Source organism: Xiphophorus couchianus, chromosome 13, assembly GCF_001444195.1.
Source record: "Xiphophorus couchianus chromosome 13, X_couchianus-1.0, whole genome shotgun sequence".
NCBI lineage: Eukaryota > Metazoa > Chordata > Actinopteri > Cyprinodontiformes > Poeciliidae > Xiphophorus > Xiphophorus couchianus.
In genome coordinates, this window is record NC_040240.1 from 5,615,757 (window position 1) to 5,641,457 (window position 25,701).

A 25,701-nucleotide genomic window follows, 5' to 3' on the forward strand; every position below is an offset into this window, starting at 1 on the left:
AGAGCTTTTTCTCCAGCAGTGGCTCCCAGCATGCTAGATCCCGTTAAAGTGCGTTTGTCTGCATCTGTCTATTTCTAGGAAACTGAGAAATACTGTTTACTGCCAGTGGCGGGTTGCAGCCTGTCCAGTCACATAGAAAATCTTTTGTAACACAAGGTACTGCATGATTGTGAAGTGGCCTAACGTAAGTCAAAGTGGATGGAAAGAATCTGCGAACATAAAAATTTCAATTATTGCCACATATTCTCAGACGATTTAGGTCTGTACTTTGACTGGGCCATTCTAACACTGGAATATATTTTGATCTTCTAAACCAACAGTGTCCTGAGGTCCAAAACGGGCGATTTTAAACTACTCATAAGCCACAACATTCCTTCAATAAAAACAACACTTTTTTGTTTGTTTTTTATTTTTGACTACTTGACAATAAACAAAATATTAACAAAATCTATAACTCAATATAGGTCCAAAACATAAAAAAAAAGAAAAGAAAAAGCTTTGGACTTTTGCTTTATTTAAAAGAAACATTTCCAAATATTTTGGGTCGTCAATTGTTTTCTATTTTGTTGGTAAAGTTATGGTTCCACCTGTGGTCTGGGGCCGAACAAAATCATTTCAAGAGCCACAAGTGACCCACGGGCCACAGTTTGGCCTCCCCTGGTCTAAATCCTTGCATTTTAACTCTAGACGTATGTTTAGCATCAATTTCCTGCTGAAAGGTGAAACTCCACTTCAGTCTCAAACTTTGACATGTTTCACCTCTGTTCTCTTCTCATCCATGCCCCTGTCGGAGAAAAACATCCCCGCAGCATGATGCTTCCACTACTATGTTTCAATGTGGGGATAGTGTACGCAGGGTAATGTGTGATTTATCTCCCATGAAGTGCAGCAAACTCAAACTCAGTGCCTTGGATGTGCTGATTAGGTTGTTGTTGTTCCCCGATGCTGTTTATTCGCTAATGTTCTCCAGTAAAACTCTCTGTTCCTGATCAGCTGGACTTAAATGACTCTCAGACCCTATTCAGTACCCGTAGGACACATGTGGTTAGTTGCACTGGATTCGATTCAAAGCTACTAAAATGAAAAGCGGTTGCATAAACATTGGATTTTTATTTTCTTCCTTCACAGCTATGCAGAAATGGTTGTTGCTCCATTGCATGCATCTAATAAAGGCTATGGCGTAAAAAGAAGTGAAAAAGTTCAAGGGGTACGAAAAGGCTTTTTTAATGATAGGGGCACACGAATTGAACTTTTCTAACTGATCACCCATTTTAAAAAGCCAATTTTGGCTAATCCCTGTTTTTTTTTTTTCTTTCAGAGTCCATACGGAGATAAAGTTGCCGACTTAGCAACAATTAAGAACAATTTAGAGGGATCAATTAACCGAACAGTAAAGGTGCACCAAAAGCCAGTTTGGCCAATATTGATTAAGTTTGTCTTAAAAGTTGTCAAATGTAGCGACACCTTACTTGCAAACAGTGGGGGGACTATTATCAACGTGACCCGGCGGGCAGGTCTCTCTGTCAGCCCCTTTTCACAGCAGAGCACCACAGGATAGTGGCTGATTTTCAGACATTTGCAGAGTTAAATAAGATCGGTGGATAAAATCGATGTCACTTAAGTATCGGCCAATGGCCGATCAATCGGTGCACCCCTAGTTTTGTTGCATTCAAATGTATCATCAATCATGCTTGAATTGTTATTTAACTTTAAGTAATTATTTGTTTTGTCGAAAAAAAAAACGTATGAAATTATGCATAACAATTTTGCGGAGCCGACTTTTGTTAAAAAAAAAAAAAAAAAAGAAGAGAAAAAAGAAAGGGGGGGCCTCATCCTGAAGGATACATCCAGTGACGTAATCTTTTATGTTTTTTTTATATATGATCCCTTGTTTCACGCGGCGTCAGCAGGTTAAATGTCAGTCTAACTCACTAATGTAGCCGACAGATTGCAGTGGACGGCTGGGCCGCTTAGCCGTTCGTCATCGCCTCTCTCTCTCTCTTCTTCTTTTTTTTTTTTTTTTTATCCCAGCGTCTCTGCTGCGTACGCATATATGCGACGGACGGTCTGATTTCATAACGCGGTGAGGAGGAAGAGAGGAATGGGGCTGTGAGAGGCGGATGAACATCAACCCCATCGGTCGGCTCACCGTGCAGAGCAGCAGCAGCTGCAGCCGCCGTCTCCACCCCGCTGCTGTTCGCCGCCGGTGCCGCGCAGAAGAGATGCGCTATAGCGGAGGCTGCTGCTGATGCTGATGCTGCTGATCTTTGCGTCTTGAGCATCATCGACGCGACGGCCAGAGGGTGGGCACGGGGTGGTGGTGGGGGGAAATCGATCTCCGGAGCCAGGGACACACGGTAGACAGGACAGCAGAGGATGGAGTTCAAGCATCTGGTGGAGGCGGCGGAGAAGTGGTGCTCCGGGAACCCGTTCGACTTGATCTTCGCCGAGGAAAACGACGAGCGGCGGCTGGACTTCTACGCAGAGCCCGGCGTCTCTTTCTATGTGCTGTGTCCCGGCGGCACCGACACCTTTGTAAGTGGGCTTCTGCAGGGCCTTAACTTAGCTAATGTGTGTGCGTGTGTGTGTGTACGCGCTTGTAGGAGTATATGGGCTGGGTAAAGGAGGTGATGGAAGCGGGATAAGAGGGGAGGGTGAGCAGCATGATGTCATTTCAGTCTGCCTTCACACCTCTTCTCTCAGATGTGTTTAATATTGTCCCTCCTCTTGTTTTATTTTTCTTTGTTGCTATTAATTATTTCAGCATGGCTATCCATTCAGGGCGGCATCGCCTTGGGGGTGGCTAGAGCGCTAACATTTTTCTTTAGCTGTTTTGAAAGGAAGAGGTCACCATCTTGTGTTTTGTACTGGACAGAAAATCAGTATTTAAATATTAGCATTATCAATAAAAAAAGAGAAGATTTTTGACATCTTTAGCGTATCTGCTACAAATGAACACAAGAAGTATGCTACAGTGACCTTCTACACTTTTACAACTTTGCTGAAAGTGAAAAGCAGCAGCTTGCTCTGCACACCGGAGGGCTAGTTTTAAAACTAGCTAAATGCTGTTAGTTTCTGAATAGGAATGCAATTGTATCCCAATTGCATTCCTATTGGGATGCAACAAGAATTAATTTGCACCCCAAAACATTTACTTTGTGTGAGGCTCTATATTCAACCACTCATTCATATCAGTGTTTAAGTATTTTCCATGCATTGACCATACAGGGATTTGTAGTTACTATATGTAGTTGATTCGTTGATATTAAGAGTGTTTGATCAAATCTCAATTGTTCAAATGGTAAACAAAAAGAGTGAACTCTTTTATATCAGTTTTTTTTTCTAAAAATATATTGTGAATTCATTCCATTTAATTGGTGTCTGTTTTTTGTTTTAAATTCTCTCATTTATATATATATATATATATATATATATATATATATATATATATATATATATATATATATATATTGTATCAATTCTTTAATTTATTTACTCTGCACTTTAGTATTTGCTTTTTTGCTTTTGCATTTTTCAGCCGCCGCACATAACTGTAGTCAGGAATCATTTGATATTGGCTAGCATCATATTCTGGAATTGTTTGTTATTCCAAAATGTTCATTCTAACGATGCTGCAAATTATTGTAATATGGCAAATTTTGATTAAGTTTAGCATTCGTTTGGGGAAGACGGATCAGTCAACCGGCCGACCAATCGATCTGCCCCGATTTTCTTAATTTTGGATGACCGGCGATCATCCCAACACTTACATGTGAAACCAATTTATCCACTAATATCTACCTCCAGGACTGACGTGACCTGTCTCTGCCTTCGGTATCTGCTAAAATCAAAATCTCCAGAAAACTGCAATCAGTGCGGTTGAAAGCACAGTGACTGCAGTGCAGAAAACTGCAATTTGGTATAAGATGATTTTGTTAGTCTATGCTAATTTCTAGACAATAAGACAAGTATTAACGTAACACAATACTTGGATTTCATTCACAGTTTAATATTTATTATTAATCCGTCCGTCCGTCCATCATGTTTCTTGTCTTTCAGAGTCATTCAGATTAGCGTTAATTTGATGTGAAGAGTGATAATAACTGGCCGAAACTCTAAATTGGCCTATGTCAAACATCACTTCAAATCAATACTGATCTTCAAATGCTTTATCACTGTTTGCACCCTTCCTTTTTGCAGCAGAAACATTTCTAATAGTTCCAAATAATAATAATAATAATAATAAATAGTCAAAGTCTTATTATGGTGGGCATAATAACTGCAGATTTGTTAATCTACAAATTGCAACCAAATTATTCTACCTTCTACTGTTATTATAATTTTTGTTTTTCCCATAGCACACATGTAAAGGCCTTAATGGTGGAATCGGCCTTCAAAATTCAGCCAGGTCAGCCAGATGCACCAAACTAGGCATCCTAATGGTGGACGCAGCGCAGCCACAAACTGTTTCCTCAGAGCTGACTGTACGTCCTGCGGCCATGTGATGCAGTGCTGGAGTTATGAGTCCAAAAGTCCCAGAAGCCCGATCTGCCCCTCCTCCCCCCACCGCTCAGTGACACGGGCCAAGAGGGCGGGGGAGCAGATGGAGATGACCCAGGAGCCGGGGCGTCTGTTCAGTCAATAACACATTATGTCACACGGACCGTGCCTCTGTTGTGTTTGCACGCCTCGTCTGAACGTCGGAGCAGCGCCACGGTGGGGCGTTTAGATAGCTGCTGATGAAATTTAGTCCTGCGCCTGTGGCCATGCTCTCCCTTAAGAAGCAGATTCTAATCAAAGCAAGCAAACAAGACAACAGCGGATTCTTTCTGCGATCTGTTGTCTCTCAACAGAACCAGTTTGCTCCCTAGTCCTTATGTTCTCCCTCCCTGCTCGCAGCTTCCTCCTGCTCTGTAATCTAATCCATGTCAGATGTCTTTGCAGCGCGTCCTCTCATGTACTCATCTCCGGCTACATGCACAGACAGTCAGAGTTCACTGCTGCGCAGCCTCAAACCCGCTGCAACAACACTACAGGCTGCAATCATAATTCTCTTAATATTTTATGTGGAGATATTCACAATCACACCATATACCATGGAGTTAAAATAAATATAATTAAAATAGAGTGTGCCATTAGTCAAACATTTGTGTAATTGTGTGTAGTAGAATTGCATTTGATCAAGACTCAAATTCATAAACAACTGCCAAATATTGTCTAATTATTTTTAAAATAAGACATTTTACACAATTGCACTTCAAAAAACTCAAATTAATTTGCACAACTGTTATAAAAAGTCCCAACATACTAGCTTGCATGCAGTAACTACATTTCAAGCAAGACATAGGCTAACTGCAAAACTGTTTACTAGTCTGGCAGCTCGTGCCGCCCAAGAGGAGAAGCCGCCCTGGACATCTGCCCACTTAATCATTTTCAGAAAGCGCTACTTCATTTATTGACGCTCATCAAACCTCCACTAAACCCAGTGCAAATGCTGCCTTGTTATATTTTCAATAACAGATTCAAAAAATCAAAGTTTAAAATAAAAAAAAGTGTTAAAGGTAGAAGCATGCAGTTCAGATTAGACCAACCCACGTATTTCTGAATTTGATCTAGAGAATATTAAAGCACTGAAGCAGCCCTTTACTTTAGCATTCATTGGACGTTATTTTTTTTTGAGGGGTTAACTTTAGCATTACTAGCCGCTAACAGTTAGCTAGCTGCAATTCCATCTTCGTAATCTTTTTATGTTGCTTGTAACTGTTTCTTTTTTCTACTGACTACCTACCATTCAACCACATGAACAATTTAAAATGGTGGTGGGGTTTTTGTAATGCTAATGCAGTTAGCTGTTGTCCGTCAGACCGACAACAACATCATTACAAGCCTAGTCTTCCATGTTTGAATATTTTTGCATTGTAAATCTTACATTATGAAAATTATGGTTAACAACTAAAAATAGAACCATTAAAAATACATTTGTAGTAGCGTATTTACTGACTCTGCAACCACATTTGTGTTGTATAAATATTTGCTATTAGAACTTCAGATAAGTTTTCTCCTTTCATGTTTGAACATGTTAGAATAGCCAGTTAAACTGAAACGTTTTCATACCTCTGCCAGATTTAGATTTAAATACTTATTTTAATTTTACCATTATGTTTCTAATGGTAAACATAATGATAGACTGAACGTACTAACATGTTGATAGTGGCCCAGAAGAAGTGAAGAGCCATTGCTTGGGAACTGAGTGGCTGAATTACCTCCTCAACATGTCGTCACGTTCTGCGGGCAGCTTCTTCTTCTTCTTGTTTTATGGCGGTTGGCAAACAACTTACAGGTGCATTACCGCCACCTTCCAGGTTGGAGTATGGATCACACGCTTATACCCTCCCCATAATACCCGTTCTTCTTAGAAATCTAAAAATACTCTCAAATATTATATCTCCTGATGATTTCTGACATATTTCTTCTAAATCTAATTTACAATTATTCAACTCAGTAACCAACATCTCTCTCTCCCTTACATACTTATTGCATTCTAAAAATACATGCTGTATTGTTTCCATCTCTCCACAATATTTACAACAACCTGTACTGTGTTTATTAATTAACTTAAGAGTACTATTTAACCTTGTGTGCCCAAATCTGATTCTGCAGGCAGCTGGTAAAAAGCCATACATTTGACTGAAACAGGAAGTTGCAGGACAGTGGCTCTTGAGGGCCATAATTGTAGACATTTGCTGTAGAGAATCTGTGGAGGAAGCCCAAGATTACAGTGATGGCAACCTTAGAAACTTTGAGCTAATGAAAAGAGGTGAATGTTTAAAAATATTTGTAGACACAAGCAAGAATGTCAATAGTTCTTTTCTTATTGATCACTGAGAAGGTTGTAAATTATTTTCAAATGCTATTTTTATTACTATCTATATATATTACACCATAAACACCGTCTTATTATTCAAACTTCTTTTCTGGTTCATAAAGTTTGCTTAAAAAACGTTGTCAAATGATAACTAAACCTAACTCCGACCTAGTCTTGATCTTATTCTTAAATATATGAATCCATATATTTATGGACTTATGTGATCCATAAATATAAGGAACGTTTGATGACCTATAGAGGGATTATGATAACAACAAACTGCTGTCTCCAGCTCTTTAACCTCCTCCTAATACGTTCTAATAGATATTTTGTTTAATTATTGAGCTGTATCATCAGAGATAAACATTACCAAAAAGTCCGATAATAACTAATACACAGTCACAAATTACAATATGCTTTGTTTTAATTTTACAAATGATAATAGTTGTTAGATACAAGTTGAAGCATTTGGGGGTTTTTTTATATATAGTTTGTAATAATAATCTACGATTAAAAAACATTTCCCAGAAGAACATGTCAGGTCTCCCTACTGACCTAAATCAGATAAGCCTAAAATAACACTTCAGACGTCATAATTTTCAATATGGGGTAACCCGCGGCACAGTTCCTACCTCAAGCTTGACTGGACACCAATAATGCCGTTGACTAATACATAACCTAACAGTGTGACCTTTAGACTCTGATTGAAGGGACGTTAAGTACACAAAGCATCATAGCTGCAGTGGTCTATCACACGCAGCTGTTTCCATGAAATCCTTGACCAACTTCTTCAGGAACGTCTTGCCTCTGATATCAGCCTATCTCTAGTCAGTGCTGATTCATTGTGTGTATTGAAAGAGGTCACATATCTCAATAAGCAGACTCGGTTGCCGTCCATTGCAGCACATCTAGCAGCAATTTTTTTTTTCGGTGCAAAATATCTTGAGTTGGACGACATTTTCACGTCTTCCTTTGCAGCTCTGGCTGTATGTTCTGGAAGGTGAACCTCCGTCCCAATCTTAACTCTTTTTCGGCCTTTTGCAAGTTTCTTTCCAGGATTGCCCTCTATGCTATGCTTCACTCAGCTTCCCATCAACTCGGACTTGCTTTCCAGTCCATGCGTGCCTAAAAGTTACATTTTGGTTTCGTCTGATCCGAGCTCCTTCCTCCACGTTTCTTGTGATCCCTACTTGAAACAAACATGAAACAAGACTTATTAGAGCGTATTTTTTCCAGCCCTGTTTGAAATTTCTTCACAAAACAGAATGTAACACACATATATGTATTTGACAGAGGCAATTCTTTACTAGATTTTATTTAGTGGCATGAAGAGTACCATTTTCGTCACACTTAGATTTTTACTCTTGAAAAGAAAAATGAAACCTTGAATTCTTTACTTTTCACTTCACAGTTATGCACAGCTTTGTTGCTCAAACGCATCAAATCTGAATAAAATATATTGCAGTTTGTGATGTTTACGTGACAAAATGTTTTAAAGGTGTTTTAATGCTTTTAAAATCCACTGTAAATAGATTAGGGGAAAAATAACTTGTAGATTTCTAGCATGATAAAAGTTGGCTTTAATGCTGAAAAACTAAATGAAACCACAAAGTAAACCAGATCCTTCTTTTTGAATAAAATCAACAAACGGGTGGGGGGGCTGTTATGAGTTAATGGTGTATTTCATAATACTATCAGATGCTGCTAATTTTTCAAAAAGTGCTGTAATTACAGATTTATGATTTACAAGATTGCTTAATTGTTTTACCCTGAGAATGTATTTTATTAAATAACATTGAATATCCCTTGTTTTTGTTTCACTTAAGTGTCATATTTTTATTTTTTGTGCCAGTGTTTTTGTTGCTTTTGGAACGAATGATTGTGTCTTCAAAGTTTCTGTCTCCTTTGCCAGCGCTTGGTTGAAAATATGTTGTTAACCAGAGTTTGCATGTGTGTGTGTATGTGTGTGGGGGTGTGTGGGGGTGTGTTTGTGCAGCATGTTTGGAGTGAGAGCGAGGACTGCCTTCCGTTTCTGCAGCTGGCACAGGACTACATTTCCTCCTGCGGGAAAAAGACTCTGCTGGAGGTGTTGGAGAAGGTCTTCACGTCCTTCAGGCCTGTAAGGAAACTAAAAGCATGCAACTCACTGTGTCAGTTTGCTTCCTAACACATTGTCACAGCAAAGTAACTTCTGTTCGCTGAGTCTAGGTCGATTACAGACTTGATACATTCTGTTCTCTCTGCCCATAAAAGACACCATGCTGAACTAAACTCAAGAAACACTTTCAGGTATTTATTGGTAGCTTTAAATGAACCGTTTTTCAAATGTTTTCAACACCTGTGTGTCGAGATGTTCATTGCTGTGGCAGAGGGTAGAATAAAACTTAAGTTTTTAATGTTTTGAAAGTGCAGGGTAAATATAAAACTAGGCTGGTAAACTCTGCCGAATGTGTTATGATCTCAGTCCATCCAATAATTACCCACAACCTTATTACTTCCTGCAATTTAGAGGTTACAAGAAAACACAATGTCGTTCAAACCTGGTAAATACATAATATCTTAAGACATTAGTAAGCCACACCTGCAAACATACCAGACTGGACTGAATAACATATTTTTAAAAAGCAACACTCTTCAATAGGGAAGACGCCTGCCGATGTTGACGCTTTAAATGAGCCTTTAGGGTTGGTAGTAGCAGTCCTTGCACTGAGTTTTGGGTAAAGTCTCTTAAAAACTGTTTTAGAATTAGTTCAACAAGCAAAATAATGGTTTTGGAGAGGCTTTAGGAGAATTTTAGACAGTTTTTTAAAAAGCCTAGCTAAAGCTTTTTACCTCATTATAATTTGATGTTAAGCTAAACTAAGCTAATCCTCAGTCTGACAGCTTCATAGTTACTGTTTCATAGAGACAAGATAGTTACATTCTAAATTACCTATCTGGAATTAACCAAAGCTAATATTTTTTACCAGATGCTAAACTATGTTTACATTTTGGGCCTATATATTCGGAAAGAGAGATACTGTTGGCATTCTTGTCCACAACTGAGACATCGGAGCATTTGGGATATTAGTGGATGATGCCTTCAAGTGTTGTTTTCTCTTGTTAAAGATTTACCATCTGTGGATAAAGCTTTTGAATCAAACAATAAATGACCTCAATTATATTTTGACAGACATTTTATTTGACCTGATCTTATCTTGTCTTTTTTCACCACCCAAATTGTTTCTGGAATGTTGGTGAAGTTACTGAAGCTCTTAAAAAGAAAATTGAAATTTCTAATTTGCATCCCCTTTATAAACTTGTCTGTATTTTCATACATTATGGAGATAAATGATAAGAATGTAGAAATCTCCAGTATATTCACAGTGAATTGTGTATAATTTTCTCCAGAGTTAAATGCATTACGTTGTATTTCCAGTGTTTGCGGCTGTTTTTGCGATTTGGACAAACTGTCTCCTATAAAGTATGAGATATCATGACTGTCCTCCTTTCAGTAGATATAATTTATTGAAGTCACATAACCTCATTTTCATACAGTAAGTACAGCACAAGAGTTAGATTTTGGAAAACATCAGATGTTTATGTGTGCATGAGAAGTTGCCAATCAAAGTATGAACGCATAGTCAATACAAAATATTCCACTGAAGATGCCTGTTTTTCACATTAAAAACAATTCAGGTACAAAAAGAGACTAAAATGGCAAAATTCAAAAGATCCACTACCACACACCATTCTTAAATTTTGACTACAATATAAAAATACATCAATGTTAATATTTTTTTTTACCCTGTCTCTCTATTGTTGGTATTTACAAATGCCTAACTTTATACTCTACCATTACTACAAGTGGACTTAAAAACAAATGTCCTGCCAAAGCTATCTGCTCCAAAGAAGGGAATATATGGAAAACAAAAAACAGTCTTGGTAAAAAAAAAAAAGACAAGCTTTCTGCACATTCAAACATTGTTTATCATCAAAATTTATGTTAATTATATGAATTTCTCATACTGGCTCATCCCTACTGCTAACACTCTACTGCCCCTCTCGTTGGTCTTTTAGCTGCTAGGTCTTCCAGACATTGAAGATGACAGCTTTGAGCACTACCATGCAGACATGGAGGGGGAGCCTGGGTCTGACCACCAGCAGATGGGGGTCAGCCAGCAGTGATGACCCGCCGAGAGGACCCCCGAGCCTGGACACGATTGCTCCTGAAGACTTGGGCCTTGATACCTTAGCTCACTTAACAGCACACACTCTTGCAAACTTATAGTTGACATGCTGAACTATCACCACCTTGTTCTTGAATGTTTCAGTGGCTTTGCTTTCCAAAGACTGCACTTTGTTGCCCTCCCTCACCCTGTCCTTTTCTAAAAGACACACACAGAAGTTTGCATTTTCACATGTTAGGACTTTGTATTGACTTCCATTCATTTTAGTATAATGACATTTATGCCTAGCCTTACCAACAACCCTTACCCTGGCAATTACCAGTATATTTGCAACCCTAAACCCAACCAAAACTGGATTCACACCATACCTCTAAACCTAACTCCTAACTCTAAAAATGGGGCCCCACCCCACACGTAACTCCCCAAAGACTTTTGGCAACATTGGTCCCCTTGAGTCCTTTTTGGGTTTATGGAAACAAAGACTTATGGGGGCTTGAGAGGACATTGGTCCCCATGAGTATTTTTTGGAGTTATGTGGACTTATGGGGACATTGGTCTCCTTTAGTCTTGTTTTGGAGTTATGGGGACACATGGGGATGTTGTTCCCCCTGAGTCTCTTTAGGAGTTATGGGGACTTATAGAGACTTTGGTCCCCCTGAGTCTTTTTTGGAGTTATGGAGACTTATAGAGACTTTGGTCCCCATTAGTCTTGTTTTGGAGTTATGGAGGCTTTGGTACCCATGAATCTTGTTTTGGAGTTATGGGGATACATGAGGATGTTGGTCCCCATTAATCTCTTTTGGAGTTATGGGGACTTATGTTGACAAAGACTTATGGGGACATTAGTGCTCATAAATGTTTGTTTTATGGGGACATAGGTTTAATTGTACCAAAAGATCCTAATTCGGCTACACGACCAAGTACAAATACAAACATACATACACAAACATATATACACACCACTCTTATGCTTTGGGGTTATGTGAGCTGTAGCCATGTACAAGTTATAATCATTCACAGTCCGGTTAGTTAAAGTTACACATCACAGCAATATTATATCAGCTTTGTTATGCAGAAAAACATTCAGATGTTACGGCAATACGCACCCCAGCCTCCACGCCAACCCCGACCTGTGGAGGCGAATGTGGGAGATTGCTAACTTTTTCAGCCAGTCTGACATAAATGACGCACAAATAACCAACAACAGGGGAAAAACTGACAGTTTGTGGCTATGTGAAAGCAAAGGTCTAGCAGGTGCAGGAAAGAGAAAGGGAAGTGAGGAAATAACATGCAGTTAGTCGTGACACAGATTCACGCTAGCAACATCTAACATAAATGCAGTCAAATAGGTTAAGGTGATTCCCTCGATGCAATCGCTCCTTTGTGTGGATTAGAAAACTCTACAGCTTTCCCAGTAGCATGGATCATTTTGAAGTGTTTGTTAATGTTTGTAAAGCTGTGTATGGAAAATCAGTTACAAGTTGAAGATCTTTTTGACCACTGTTGCTATCTTATGACTGTCACAATAATAGCCTGTGCTGCAGCTTTAATCCTTCCTTATTTGGGTGTCTTGATGCCATGCAACACCCAGCCTCTTGAATGCTGTAGTCTTCCTGTTGATCCAAGGTGTGCCTCTCTTCCTGGGCACCACCTGAGGAGATAACCCTTGTAAAGCTTCCCAAAATCCTACTCTTTTTCATGAAATGTTTTCAATCTGTTGTCTCAATTATGGTTTCTTCAGAATAGGTTTACAAAGGACACACCCACACACCCCTGGACAGCACGGGAGGAAGGGGTAACTAGATACTGTTGACCACCCGTTTTGTGTGGAACGCTATCAGGCCAAAAACTTGTGACTTTCATGTGTCTTCAATGTTTCTACGTCATTTACTGGATTTAAGAGGTTGTGTAAACTACAGAAAATGTGGTGTGCCCTACCATAATAACAACAGATTAATGGTGTGCATCACCTGCAAGGTTTTTAAGCTTTCAAGAGTTTCCAAAAATTATCTTTGTACAAATTTCTTAAAAGTTTCTAACTCATCCAGCATGTCAGGTATGGATGTGGAGATGTGATAAAAGCAAGTTAGTTACGTCTGACATGCATGGAGTTGAGATTACATTAGCAATGGGGGCCATGACGTTGGTGCGTCATAATTTCCTACACGAATAATGATTATATTATACATCAATCAATTTTATAGGTTGATGTATAATCTATAAAAAACAAAATGACAACATATTGTTTTTTTGAAATTCATTAAAATAAAAGCTTGGGGCTCCTGAATTTTCCTTGTTTCTTAAGTTTATCCAAAGTCAATTATGTTTCTTGACTGGTTGGTTGAAGGCAAATGTTGTTGATGTGTGCTTAATACACAGACAATGTGCAAGCACGTTGTTTCACGCAAACAACACATATTTAACGTATGAGTCACATGAAAGGTTATGCGTTTTTGACCCCTCTGGCCTTCCATACACAACTTTCAGTTCAAATCTCAGTCAACGCGCTGCAAGACTTCCTTTCGCTTTCTACAACTAGGGCAACACAAAGGACTAGCGGCTCCTCTGCCAAGTTACTTTGACTCGTAAATGTTTTATTATTACTTTCATCATCATCATCATCATTTGGCTGTTTGAATGTTTTCCATGCAGTATATCCTCTGTCCTCTGACGTGTGTGACACTGGTCAATAAACGGTGTGAACTGAGAGCCTCTCGCCGGTGTGTTTGAGTGTTATTGGGACCAAAACGGACACGAAGGGACTCTTCAGGTTCCAGTTGTGGACCCTCGACCTACTGCTCTGCTAACAGCCTGCTAATGTTATGGAGCTGACGTCACGTGGCACCTGACGCGCATCCTCGTAAAGCTGCGTCAAGGTGGAGGAGTAACCGGATTTCAAGGTTGGCTTTCAAAATAAAGGCATAAAGGTTGGAAAGAGTGCTCACAGTAGTCCGATTTCCATTATTTTCCTACAGTTTTTACACAGATCCAAATTTTCCAAACATCACATGATAAGCATTTTACATAATTGCCACATTGCACAAGAAGCCATCAGTCATGATAAAGAAAACAAAGCCCACAACACAATAATATTTTTTACTAAATTTGGGGCTCTGTATGGCTACCTTTAAATGGAATAACATCCTTCTGTTATATATTCAAACAGTTTTCTTTTATTTGCAAGTTGCCATGCTTCATTTAATAGTATCTGACCAACTTTGATTGCCCCTTGCAGCATGCAGGGTGTAGTTTGTAAAGTTACAGGCAATGTTTCAATTTTTTAAAATCAGAATTTCATCGTGTTTGTAATGCATTTATAAATGTCACAGTTTCGAAATAATATTTATTTAGCAAGCTAAATATTTAGTTTGCAAACTAAATAATTCTAATATCTCTAAATATTTAATTTTAATATAAAATTAAATATTTAGCTAGCAAGTCACAGCTTCAAACTAAATATCTAGTTAGCAATTTATTTCAAATAATTTCCTAATTAAATATTTAGACAAGGTAAATATTTATCCTCCAACTTCGCTTAAAAATATTTAGTTAACAAGCAGAATTTCTAGCTTTTAGTTAGCACAAAATATTTAGCTTGAAGCGAAATATTTATTTAGCAAGCTATTATTTTTGCTTTAAACTAAGTTTAGTTTGAAGCAAAAATATTTAAACTAAACTAAATTTAATTTGAAGCTAAATAACAGCTTGCTGGCTAAATATTTAGTTTCAAGCTAAATATCTAGTTTGAGGCTAAATATTTAGCTCGCTAACTAAATATTAACATCTGGAGGAACTACAGGGGTCCAGAACTCCAGAGAGAAAATTCTCAGTTTAGGACAAGATTTAAACTGCCAAGCCTTCACTTTACTGCTCACGTTTCCATATTTAACGCTTTTATTTTTGAAAGGCGGACCTTGTTTATTTGACTTCTATGAGTATGCTTGACTTGAGCGCCCCGCCACAGAAGGTGGTGGAGGAGGGCAATCCCTGCTTTTATTTTTCCTTCCCGACGGCCGCAGTTAAGCTCAAAAACAAACTTGGACCAGACGAGCTTTACGCAAACATTTGCGTTCCTGCGTTCGGCTGCGGCGCAGGTAGAGGAGGCGTGGGGCTCATCAGAGCTTTTTTTCTTCTTTCCTTCTTCATTTCTTCTTTGTTGAGAAAAGGGGAAGGGCTCCGCTTACTGGGGAGAAAAACAGAACAATTGAATATCAAGTTTAGGACGCTGAGAGTGCGCACTTTACGCACGGAGCGCACCGCAGGAAAAAACTCCTGAGATGTTGGATCACCTCGACGGTCTCGCCCTGCTCCAGCGTGTCTATTAATTCCTTTGTTAGTGTCAGCTCTTCTGAACTCACCGTGAACATGTGTCGTGGCTGAAATACGCCAAACTTTCCAGCGCAAAACAACAACAACAACAGCAGCAGCAGCAGCAACAAAACCTGTAAAAGAGACAGGCATGGGGGCCAAGCAGAGCAGCCCCGCTTTGGACAGCAGAACTCGGGCTTACTCCAGCTCAGACCTCCCGTCTGGAAACTCAGCCGCGGCGGACGGGTTCGCGGGGTTTAGGTACACAAACGGACCCGACGGCCCGCGGATCCGGTACACGGGCGGAGGGCCCACCAACTCCGGGATGAGGATCCCGACCGGCAGAAGGTCGGGGTCACACCATCAGGGTCTGGATGGCCCAGACGGGGATGAGGGCCAGCTGCCCCCAGAGGCGCACCGGCTGTTCATAGGGTCCTTACCGTCTCACCTGTCCCCTCGCCTGCTGGGAGGTAAGGTCCCCGAGCACAGATTGCACAACCATAACAAAAACAATCTCTGGAAGACATAGACGGAATCTCACCTATATAGGGGAACTGAATGTGTATCTGTCTGGTACGTCGTTTTACGTGAATTATTTGATCTTTTTCACTCTAATCTGTACTTTGAGCAACCATACCTCACAGCACAGTTTTTTTTTATTTCATGGAGTTCAACTGCATTTACTTCCTGTCTTTATAATGGGCTCAACACATTATAGCAGATGTTTTGACACTCTAGCGGCCAACAGGAGATTCACGATGCTTAAAGATTTGAAACAAAGTGCTTGGAGCATCGTTACCTCTTAATAGAAGTGATCCGTGATGCTTCATTAGTTTCTCACACAAATATTTCCAAACTGCTGAATTTGACTTCCTATTAAGGGAGAGAAAAGGGCTAACTTTGTTTCAGCCAGCTGACCTGCTGAGTGGAAGGCAACAGGTGGAGGGGGCAGTGCTGTGTTTAGTAACTCTAGCGTCACATTAAAATAATTTTAAACCATAGGAAAACCATTTTTGTGTTGGGGGGGGGGGGGAGGTAATCATAGGTAATTCTTGAGATCTTGAGTTGTTCTGTTCACATAATGATCATCAATACTTGTTTAAAACACATTGAAGAAGTCCTCATCAGTTTGATGAGCCCAACATCAGGCTGGGCTTTGGTATCTATGACAACTTGGGGTGCACTGATTGCAATTTTTTGACCGATCACCAATTTTTAAGAAGTCTAAACTGACAATTCTGATTTCGATCAATGCACTCTTTGTTTTTGTCTTGAAAGTTGCTAAATGTAGAGACAGAGTTGCGAAGTTAGCAGCAGTGGGGTGACTTGCTGACCGAACACGTGCGGACATGAGCTGGTGGGCGGAGACTGTCAGTCAGCCTCTCTCACAACACAGCAAATAGACAGCAGCTGATTTCCAGACTGCTGCAGAGGAACATTAGATTGATTTCGGCCGATCGTCCAAAATTAAAGAAATTGAGGCCAATTTATCAGTGCACCCAAATTTACAAGATAACATATATTTTGATCCAAACTATATATAAAAAAAGGAAATTAAAATAAAGAAACTCAACTGATAAAAATGTGTTTCAAAAATTGCAAAACACTCGAGTAAAAAGCACGGTTTTTAACTTAACCAAAATATTATAAAGCTTATTGTGTTGCTGGACCTGTTTGTGGTAGAAGTCTGAAATTGGCTTATACAGTAGATCAGAGAAAAACTGAACCACGTTCTTTTTTTTTAAAAACCACCAGACCATGCTACTAATATTAGCATTGATTCTTCTTCTGGGAAATGGCCAACATCTCCCCTGTGACTGGCTGTTTTTGTGGCTTCATGTGAAGCCCACGTACTTCCCGCTTAACCACATGTTGTCTCTCATATGGATTGCTAAAGCATATTTTAATTTATTCCTTATTCAAATACTGAGGTCATTTTATTACCCGACACTAGCCATGGAAAAAGAGTAAAGGGAAAAAATCTTCAAAGGGAAAATTTGAGATACAACACAAAATCTCTTTTATTTAAAGACTTTTTTTGCATTCATATTATTTCTGTAGTAGGTAGTACCTCAAAGGTTAACCACCCTTTTACTCAAAAGCAGATTTGTGTGAAGAAATTTCTTAAGCTTTGCTAAATAGCAGTTTTTTGTTGTTGTTGTTGTTTGAGGAAACATTGACCTACGACCCACTGAGTCAAACTGTAGCTTCTATTTAAATAAGGTAAAAGTCAGAGATCTTCTTTTTGTCTTTCTGAAAGTATTTGCAGATATAGTTTCCTAAACTAGTGAGACTTTTTCTACTTTTCTCTTCTTTGTGAAGTCTTCGGGACCCTGGATTTGGATTGGGCCAAATTATTCAGCACTGTTGTTAAAACGTGATTGACAAGAGTCTTTGTTTACCCCAAAACATGGCTAAAAAATTTCTTTTCATCTCGTGAACTCGCTATCTTGTGACCTCTTACTCATAATCATTAGATGTTACGGTTGCAGTCCCAACTGCTTGGTATTTTTCCATTTGACATTCGATACCTGGATCCGTTTAAAAGCCGTATGATGACTGAACCCTTTGTTTAGCCCTCCTGCACATTTATCGTAGCCACAGGTGGCTCTGCCGCCGCTGCGCCGCGTTGCCCTTTGTCGTCCTTCTTCTGCTTCTCCTCTGTTGTGCAAAACAGGCCTGCGCTTTTTTTTTTTTTGTGTGTTGCTCTGAGAGGGAAGAGAGCACTATGTAGGTCAACAGATAAGCGCTTCCTGCTGGTTACACATTGCCTGACACGGACACACATAAACACGGAGTGAAACTCGCAGGACGCACTCAAACTTCCTGAATCGGCAGGTTTAGCCGTTTCTCCTGAACGAGTGGGAGTCTCCGGATCCCAGCACAACGAAGCGGGAGCGGGGGAGGAAGGCGAGGGAGCTCGCTCTGTAAGGGTCATGGAGCTGAAAGAGGAAACCCTGCTACACTTTTACAAACGAGATCCATAAAAATCCAACTGATCTCTCTCTCTCTCTGCACTTTTTTTCGTCTGAAGTTACTGGTAGAGGTAATGAGGAAGTCTAATCTCTGATAAACTCATTTGTAACCTTTGCACCCACCCATGAGAACCATGTGACTTATCGAGTCTCACGCTGACTTTACAGAGTCCCTTATAAACACATGACACATGCATGAGGCAGACACCAGGCGCAGTGACGGCGGGACAGACGCTGCGTTTCTTGTTCTTCTAAAAAGAGGCCAGTCTGTCTCAGGTTGAGCGGCTGTTGGCTTAATAATCTTTGCCTGGAGCAGAACATGGAGGATCGGTCATGATCCGAAAAGATATCTGATATGTCCTGTACAGTAACTTTTCGACTGGCAGACATTTTGCTACATGTTAATGTATCTTAAGTGAAAACCCCTAAATAAAATTGGATAGAATTTTGATAAGAAAACAAACTTCGGACAACTCACATTATTTAATTTTGTCTAATGTTGCTATGTATTTTAATGGATTTGCTGTACTTTTTGTGTCATTTATGATGTTGGCATAATATATTTTTTCCACTGTGTAACATTTGTTTAAAAGTGCTAAACCACGTATTATTATTATTATTATTATTATCAGTAGTAGTGGTAGTATTGGTAGATGTGGAAGAGGAGGATCTGGTCAGTTGAGACCAAATTTGTTTGGGTTTTTTTTTTGCGTCAATGGAAAACACTAAATATTGGTTACCATTAAAGCAGGATAACATAGACGGAAAGACAGATGGATGAAAACACAGGATCATCTTGGAAGAAATCCTACTAAAGACTTCAAGCAGTGGACGGCGTCCCTAAGTCTAGAGCCAGAATATAAGTTGTTTATTTTAATTTTATTTTTGTTTGTTTATGTATTTCATTGTCCAAGTCATAGATCTAACACTTGCTAAATGTTGCACATCAATTTATAGATAGAGCTACAAACCTGAGCATGCTCCTTAGCAGACTGTCATACAACAACAAATCGTCTTCAGCCAGAGGATAAATAAGATGTGCTGTAACACAGACTGCTGCTGGAGACAGCTCCTGTCGTCACCATCAGTAGTGACTCTTTGAAGAGACTTCTATGTTCCTTAGAGGTTATTAAAGTTTTTTTTTTTAATGTTAATTATGGGTCCTAATGTTCTTTTGTACTTTCAGGGTTCCACTGTCCAGTTTGCTCCAAGTTTATGGCAGCAGATGAAATAGAGAAGCACCTGCTCATGTGCTTCAGCAAAACACGCCTTACCTACAACAGTAAGTTCTGGCGCGGGGGAAGGGAGCAGTTCTGAAAGTTGTTTTCTGTTATGATACAGCAGACGTGACGAGTTTTTTTTTTTATCTTCCCCTTTCTGCTTTAGAGAGGCGCAGAACAATATGTAAGCTGACTTTACTTTTAATCAATGTTTGAGTTTTCTTTAACAGCATCAAAATATTTTCTTCAGCATTTGAAGAAACTGATTACTTCTGATTTTGCTTGCATAAGTAACCAGTGCGAGCAAATCAAGGGGTTGAGTTACATCCTGACCGTGTTATCGAGTTCTGCTGAGACTTGATAAGGAGCCATTCATTTGATTCAAGTAACCAATAAGGCACATATATATATTTACTCCCCCACCTCAGACCCGTGAAGGTCCAACTTCGCTTTGCTGTAGTTGTTCATATTTATGTTGAAGTGTCAAAAACAACAACTAGAGGGAACAGCGGGGAACCCAGGCCGTAGGGAACTATAAAAAAAGCAGAAGGTGGTTGCAAAAATTATAAAGAAGCATACTGTTTGTGTGATATTAATATTTTGGCTATGAAGAATAGCAGCTGCATCTCTGTAGGTACCATTAGAGGCCCATAAAACAATCGTTATGATTATCCGGTCAAATTACCACTAGATAAAAGGTTAGTTGCGCTAAACCTAAAGCAGTAATTATCAATAAATGCTAAAGCACTAATTTCAATTCAAATTTGATCTGCCCTTCCAAGACTAAAACCCTTGCGTACCAATTTAATTTTTATGCTATAATTGACCTTTTCTATAAAGCCCTTAGATTTTGTATTTGTGTTTATACTTGTTCTCTTTTGAAAACATGAGCATTAATATCGATGTCGTCTTACTGTTTGAAGTATTCTTAACAGTCGATGACCAAAACCTTAATACCGGTGTCGGCTAGCTGTTAGAGAACACTAATACGATTTATTCATTTAGGGGAAGCGAAGTGCGCTAAACGTTTTTTTTAAAACTAGCAAAAGCACTAAACGTATAACTAGCTCCTCTACTAGCGGGTTAGTGGAAGTGTGCCCACCACTAGGTATTACACTACCTAGTGCTCACTGGCATGTTACTCATAGAAAGATTTTTATATGAATTTCCAAAGACACTCACAAGCAGCCCCCCACATGCATCCAGAATGCAAAGCACCGCCAAAAATCCACAGACTCAATTGCACTAATCAACCCTTAAAAGCCAGCTGTCTCTGGATGTAGCCACTAGCTAAAACTGAAATTTCATTTTGTTTAGTCGGTGTCTAGACAACACGGTTTCATTTAGGCAAAAAGTCAACCCAGTGTTGACGCATACAGTTGGATGGTGTGCATGATTGTCGACGAAGAACTTTCCCCCCTCTACTCCCTTTCTCTCTTTGAAGATATTTTTTCATTGCAAACCCGGTTTGTGGCCTCCGGCTCTTGCAGGCTGGAACTCTGTACCAGTCCTTTGTAGGATGTCAATGGTCCTTAAGACCAGAGCGGATCGTCATCTGGAATTTGCACAATACAAACTCAGTCCGTGGAAAAACTCAACAGACAACGCTACGTTTTGACTCGCACATCTAGACACGCTCAAAATCCAGGTAGCCATCGCTTTGCGTTTGTGGCTTGACACGATTGAAATCGTCAAGAAATTTTACTCTTTGCGTTTTTGCCAACCCACAAGAAAGAGATGAAAGAGGAAACTAATACAAACGCGTGACGCAGCTGAATGCCTAAGCAGCGTGAGCAGCACCTGCACGAAGCGACGCACAGGAAAGACGTTTAGAAAACATCAGAAGCAGACGGTTGCCATGTGCAGCGTGAGGTGCGGGCCTCTTTCGTCGGCTCGTCGCTGTTTGCCTGAATGCCAGCGGCGGTGGATTCCTCTTTTGTTTTGCGGCGCTGCATTTGCTTATTCGCGCGCACACACACACACACACCCACGGCGGTGTCGGTGTGCATGTTGCTGATAAATGTGCAAATCCGGAGCAACTGCTGAACGGCGTCAATCAGCTTAAAGCAGCCATGCAGATGTGGAGGATGTGCACAACTGCTGCTTCATTCTTTACCTGCGCTAGACTTCGTACGTAAGAAGAACGTTTTGATGGAGCCTGCCTTTTGTTTCACTCTGATGAAGCCCACATGCAGTTTGAAAACCTTTTCCTTTTGTATTCTCTGAAAGATAAATCCAAGCTTATTTACAGAATCAGTTACATTTAAATTTATAAAGGAATGGAAGAGTTTTATATTAAAAATACTACAATATGCTTAGTAGTTGTGTACCTTTGTACATAAATAGGAGAAAAAAAGGACATGAGATGATCAGAGGATATTTTTACTTTTAAGCTGACTGAGAAAATTAAGAATAAAAAAAATTAATACTACAATGTGAAGTAAAGCTCAATTTTGTACATGATGGAGCCTGTTTAGAGTCCTTAAAACGATCAGATACAGGCTGTTGCCAAAGTATTGACCTTCATTTCAAATTCTGCAAATACACATGAAAAAAGTCGGACACTGAATTATAGCTTCATCTCTTTCAGAAGAGCTGCTCTTATTATCAATACTATTTTTAAAATTGTATTAAAAAACAAAAAGGATTGATGGCAGTTAAACTCCAAAACTCAGATTTGTTTTCATGAAACAAAAATATCTAACAAGGTTTATTCTGACTCATTTGATCCGAGATGTGCACTTGGACTAGGCCATTCCGAGACATTTATCTGTTCCCTTGCTGTTTTTGGAACTGCTCACATCCTCTTTAAGCTCTAAGGAGACGAAATGTGAACGCCAAGAGGTTGATTTGTGTGTTTTTTTTATGATGCAAAGTACTTGATTGATTGATTGATTGATTGATTGATTTTTAGTTTTTGCTCTTTGGTGCGTTGTGTAGCTCTGTGCTCAGTTTGCGCGTTTTGTCTCTTTCTCAGAGGACATCCTATCGAGAGACTCCGGCGAATGTACAATCTGCTTAGACGAGCTGGAGCAGGGAGACACCATTGCCAGGCTGCCCTGCCTCTGCATCTACCACAAGGGGTAAAATCACTCAAATATGTGGAAGTGAAAAGAGAGAAAGTGAGTTTGTTTATTGCAGTGCTCAGTGACTGCATGTTATTAACAGAAAACTGAAGGCCTGGTCCTCTGCTCTTGAATCGAATTCAAAATACTTTCTTAATCTCAAAGGGAAATTAGACATATCTTGTTAGTGTGCCACCCAGTATGCTAACACTTGCGATAGACCATAGTTATCTGGAGCGAGACTCCACTCAACCATACAGACACCCTTTCACTCTATTACTCATTTACCAATACTGCAAATCAGCTGCTGACTGAATCTAATTAAAGTGACAAAGATTTCCCCAAAACTGATAAATGATTGACGCCTTACGTTTGGTCCCTTTGGACTCCTTTCAAGATTCTCATTCGACTGTCAGATACCCAACAGAGTCCGGGTCCGTACTGCTTTCACTTACTGTTCCAGGATGAGAATGAGCTGCCCGAAAAAGATCTGCTAATTATGAGGAAAGAAGAAAAAGAACGCGCCAGAGATCCTCCATGTTGGTGATCAGAATCAGACCGCCTGTTTTGTCATCTTTCTAATCTTTCATGCTAAGATGGATCGTAAAAGAATGGGAGTGACAACGACATAATTCCCTAGCAACCAAAGCAGTTACTCTGGAGTTTTCAATCACAAGATCCAGAATCGGCCTCTGAAGTAAGAGTCTCCTTATGAACTAGTTTTGTTTCATCTGAACAAGATCAAACACATGCTGCAGTGAGTGGGAGAAAAAAAAACCTTTCTTGCTGCATAAAATTGGAAGTACATACGTACAATGCCTTTAACATTACAGTTGCAAATTTCTGTGTACTTTATTGGGATTCTATACAGTAGGAAACGGAAATCTAATGTAAGCTTGTGAACTGAAAAAAAACCATGTTGGTAAAAATTAAAAGATTACTTTAAAGCTAAATTTGCCGGGGGTAAGGATCATTTTGGACATAGACTCTGAAGAGTGTTTAGATTATCCTAGACATGTTTGTGCTTCACGCACTACAAACAGATATTTTTAAGGTAGCCTTTCAATAATTACTTACTTATTGCTTTTGTTAAAGCATAAATAAATAAATAAATACAATGTTAAATTCCTCCATCAAGTTCACTTCACTTGTTCTATCATATTTGTGGTAGCATAGGCAGAAGATGTGAGAAAAACAACAAATTTTAGGTGTATGATTATTGTTACAAGTGTGTATTAGTGAAGTAAAATGTAAGGACTGAGGACTGGATGTCAGTAATGTTCTTTACTGGTAGCTGACGCTGTGCTCCAGTTACCCTGGTCAGAGAAGGCTGCACTTCAATACGGCGACGTCCATAGACATTGTTGGTGGTACTTGTTACGAACATCATTTTAAGCTTTATTTTCCATAAGCAAACAGAACGTTCAATATGTTCAGTTGAGAGCTGCAGAAGCTACGTGTAACATTGATTTTAGACGCACTCCTACATGCCTGTCTCGTAAGATAAACATGCTTCCACTGAAGCTTGCTGTTGTTGATGTGTGGAGCGGCCATAGTGAAACGGCTTTACAAGTTGTAAGTGGCGACAGTTGGAGTCGCTCTCAGTTTCTTTTGTGGTAAATTTGATTCTGGAGTCTTGTTCCAGGTGAATTTGTCCAAGCATTACTCAGGCTAGCTAACTAGCTAACTAACCTGAACTGCTAGCAAGGCCTTTCAGGAGTTGAGGAGCAGTTTAGTGTCTATGTAAAGAGATTCTTAAAGCAAAAGGAATGGCTCGGTTTGTAATTCCAATTTTTATTTTTCATTAGGGACAAGATATTAATTACCTCTTCTTTTTTTATATTGTTTTTTTTCCCCCAGGTGCATAGACGAGTGGTTTCAGGTGAATCGCTCCTGTCCGGAGCATCCCGCCGACTAGGAGCTGCAGAAAGCGCAGCTTCATTCAGCAGTTCATCGCCGAGGCCGACTGTGCACCCTGACCTTATCCCAACAGCTGCCTGGTCCAGTGAAACGGCACACTTTTCCTCAGGGTCTGCGGGACGTTACGACACGCAGGATTCCTCTTATTGCCTCACCGAACACCGATGGACTTTGGATGTGTTTCTCTACTATGCTGCGATGTTGCAAGAGCCACAATCGGAGACGTCTTCTTCTTCTTCTTCTTCTTCTTCTCTCCGATTTCCGTGAATTTTCCTAATCGCCATCTGCCGGCCTGAAGTGGATGAGCGCAAGCTGGGTTCTGATCCAGACAGTTGTATGGGTCAGGGTGCGGCTTTGCAGCAGTGGACCTGGATCCAACGGGGTGGAAGGAGGTTTCGGCTTAGTGGCAGAATGTTGATGTTGTGCAATATGAAAATTAGCCAAACAGAATTTCAAGCGAAGCGTATATATGCTTTAAGGGATTGATTGCTGTGTTGATGCTAGTCAGTGAGTAGGTCCAATTTATTATTATTGTTTGGCTACCGGTGTCCTTTGTTAAACAATCATGTCTCCTAAACCAAATTGTCTAACATGAGATTGTTGCGCTCCATTAATCATGTGACCATTTGGTAGCACAGTGATGTGACTGTGTAGTTGTAGTGTTGAAGCTAAAGAACGGTTCGGACATATCTAATGGTGATTTATACTGGCTCTAAGGAGTGCCATAATGTGCTGCTATGTCATAGACTGGAAAGTTTTCTTTAACCTTTGAGCCTGTCTGTTATCTGTCGTTCTCTCCTGTTTGTACTGTAATGAATCGCACAACAATAAATGTTTTTATGTTTGTGTCTTTTTTCTGGTGAAAGAACTGTTTTAGGTTTCCGTGTACCATATGCGTTGAATAAAATAAGCCCTTGATTAAAAGACAACGCGGGAGCAAAGGTTCTTTGTCTTTTGAGAGAAGATTTCAAACAGGGTAAAATAATTTAGATACTACAATGTATTGGCACAGGTACATTTCCTGGCACCACTGCCTGATAAGACCTAAAAATGACTTCAACGTGTAATCTCACAACAAAATTTTAAGTAAGGTGGAAGAAAACCTATTGCACCTTTTTTACTTTTTAGTCTTTTTAGAGTCCATATTATGAGGAAATGTAAGAAGTATCAAGACATTTA

The 25,701-nt window shown here is 39.7% G+C and overlaps 2 protein-coding genes across 3 annotated transcripts; both read left to right on the plus strand.

Annotated features, from left to right (window-relative positions):
• The first annotated feature begins 1,902 nt into the window (after window positions 1-1,902).
• On the plus strand, window positions 1,903-13,743 carry mturn (maturin, neural progenitor differentiation regulator homolog (Xenopus)). 2 transcript variants are annotated; one of them, XM_028035166.1, is made up of 3 exons: window positions 1,903-2,535; window positions 8,862-8,984; window positions 9,074-10,918. In XM_028035166.1, the coding sequence occupies exons 1-3, from the start codon at window positions 2,377-2,379 to the stop codon at window positions 9,113-9,115; spliced, it is 324 nt and encodes a 107-aa protein (XP_027890967.1). In that variant the 5' UTR covers window positions 1,903-2,376; the 3' UTR covers window positions 9,116-10,918. The 2 variants fall into 2 exon arrangements, with proteins under 2 accessions (XP_027890967.1, XP_027890965.1); XM_028035164.1 differs by lacking the exon at window positions 9,074-10,918 and adding an exon at window positions 10,925-13,743 and having other exon boundaries at window positions 1,920-2,535.
• A 1,245-nt stretch (window positions 13,744-14,988) lies between these two features.
• On the plus strand, window positions 14,989-25,451 carry LOC114155319 (E3 ubiquitin-protein ligase znrf2-like). Its single transcript, XM_028035159.1, has 4 exons — window positions 14,989-15,812; window positions 19,504-19,599; window positions 22,515-22,620; window positions 24,463-25,451. Exons 1-4 carry the CDS (start codon window positions 15,494-15,496, stop codon window positions 24,518-24,520), a joined length of 579 nt encoding a protein of 192 aa, XP_027890960.1. The 5' UTR covers window positions 14,989-15,493; the 3' UTR covers window positions 24,521-25,451.
• Window positions 25,452-25,701: the final 250 nt, after the last annotated feature.

What these genes read in the sequence shown, in the direction of transcription:
- mturn (XM_028035164.1), top strand. Translation starts at nt 2,377, where the DNA reads ATGGAGTTCAAGCATCTGGTGGAGGCGGCGGAGAAGTGGTGCTCCGGG. An exon ending in CCGGCGGCACCGACACCTTT is followed by an intron (nt 2,536 to 8,861) that starts GTAAGTGGGCTT and finishes GTGTTTGTGCAG; the next exon opens with CATGTTTGGAGTGAGAGCGA. An exon ending in TCTTCACGTCCTTCAGGCCT is followed by an intron (nt 8,985 to 10,924) that starts GTAAGGAAACTA and finishes TTGGTCTTTTAG; the next exon opens with CTGCTAGGTCTTCCAGACAT.
- LOC114155319 (XM_028035159.1), top strand. Translation starts at nt 15,494, where the DNA reads ATGGGGGCCAAGCAGAGCAGCCCCGCTTTGGACAGCAGAACTCGGGCT. An exon ending in AACACGCCTTACCTACAACA is followed by an intron (nt 19,600 to 22,514) that starts GTAAGTTCTGGC and finishes TCTCTTTCTCAG; the next exon opens with AGGACATCCTATCGAGAGAC. An exon ending in CTCTGCATCTACCACAAGGG is followed by an intron (nt 22,621 to 24,462) that starts GTAAAATCACTC and finishes TTTTTCCCCCAG; the next exon opens with GTGCATAGACGAGTGGTTTC.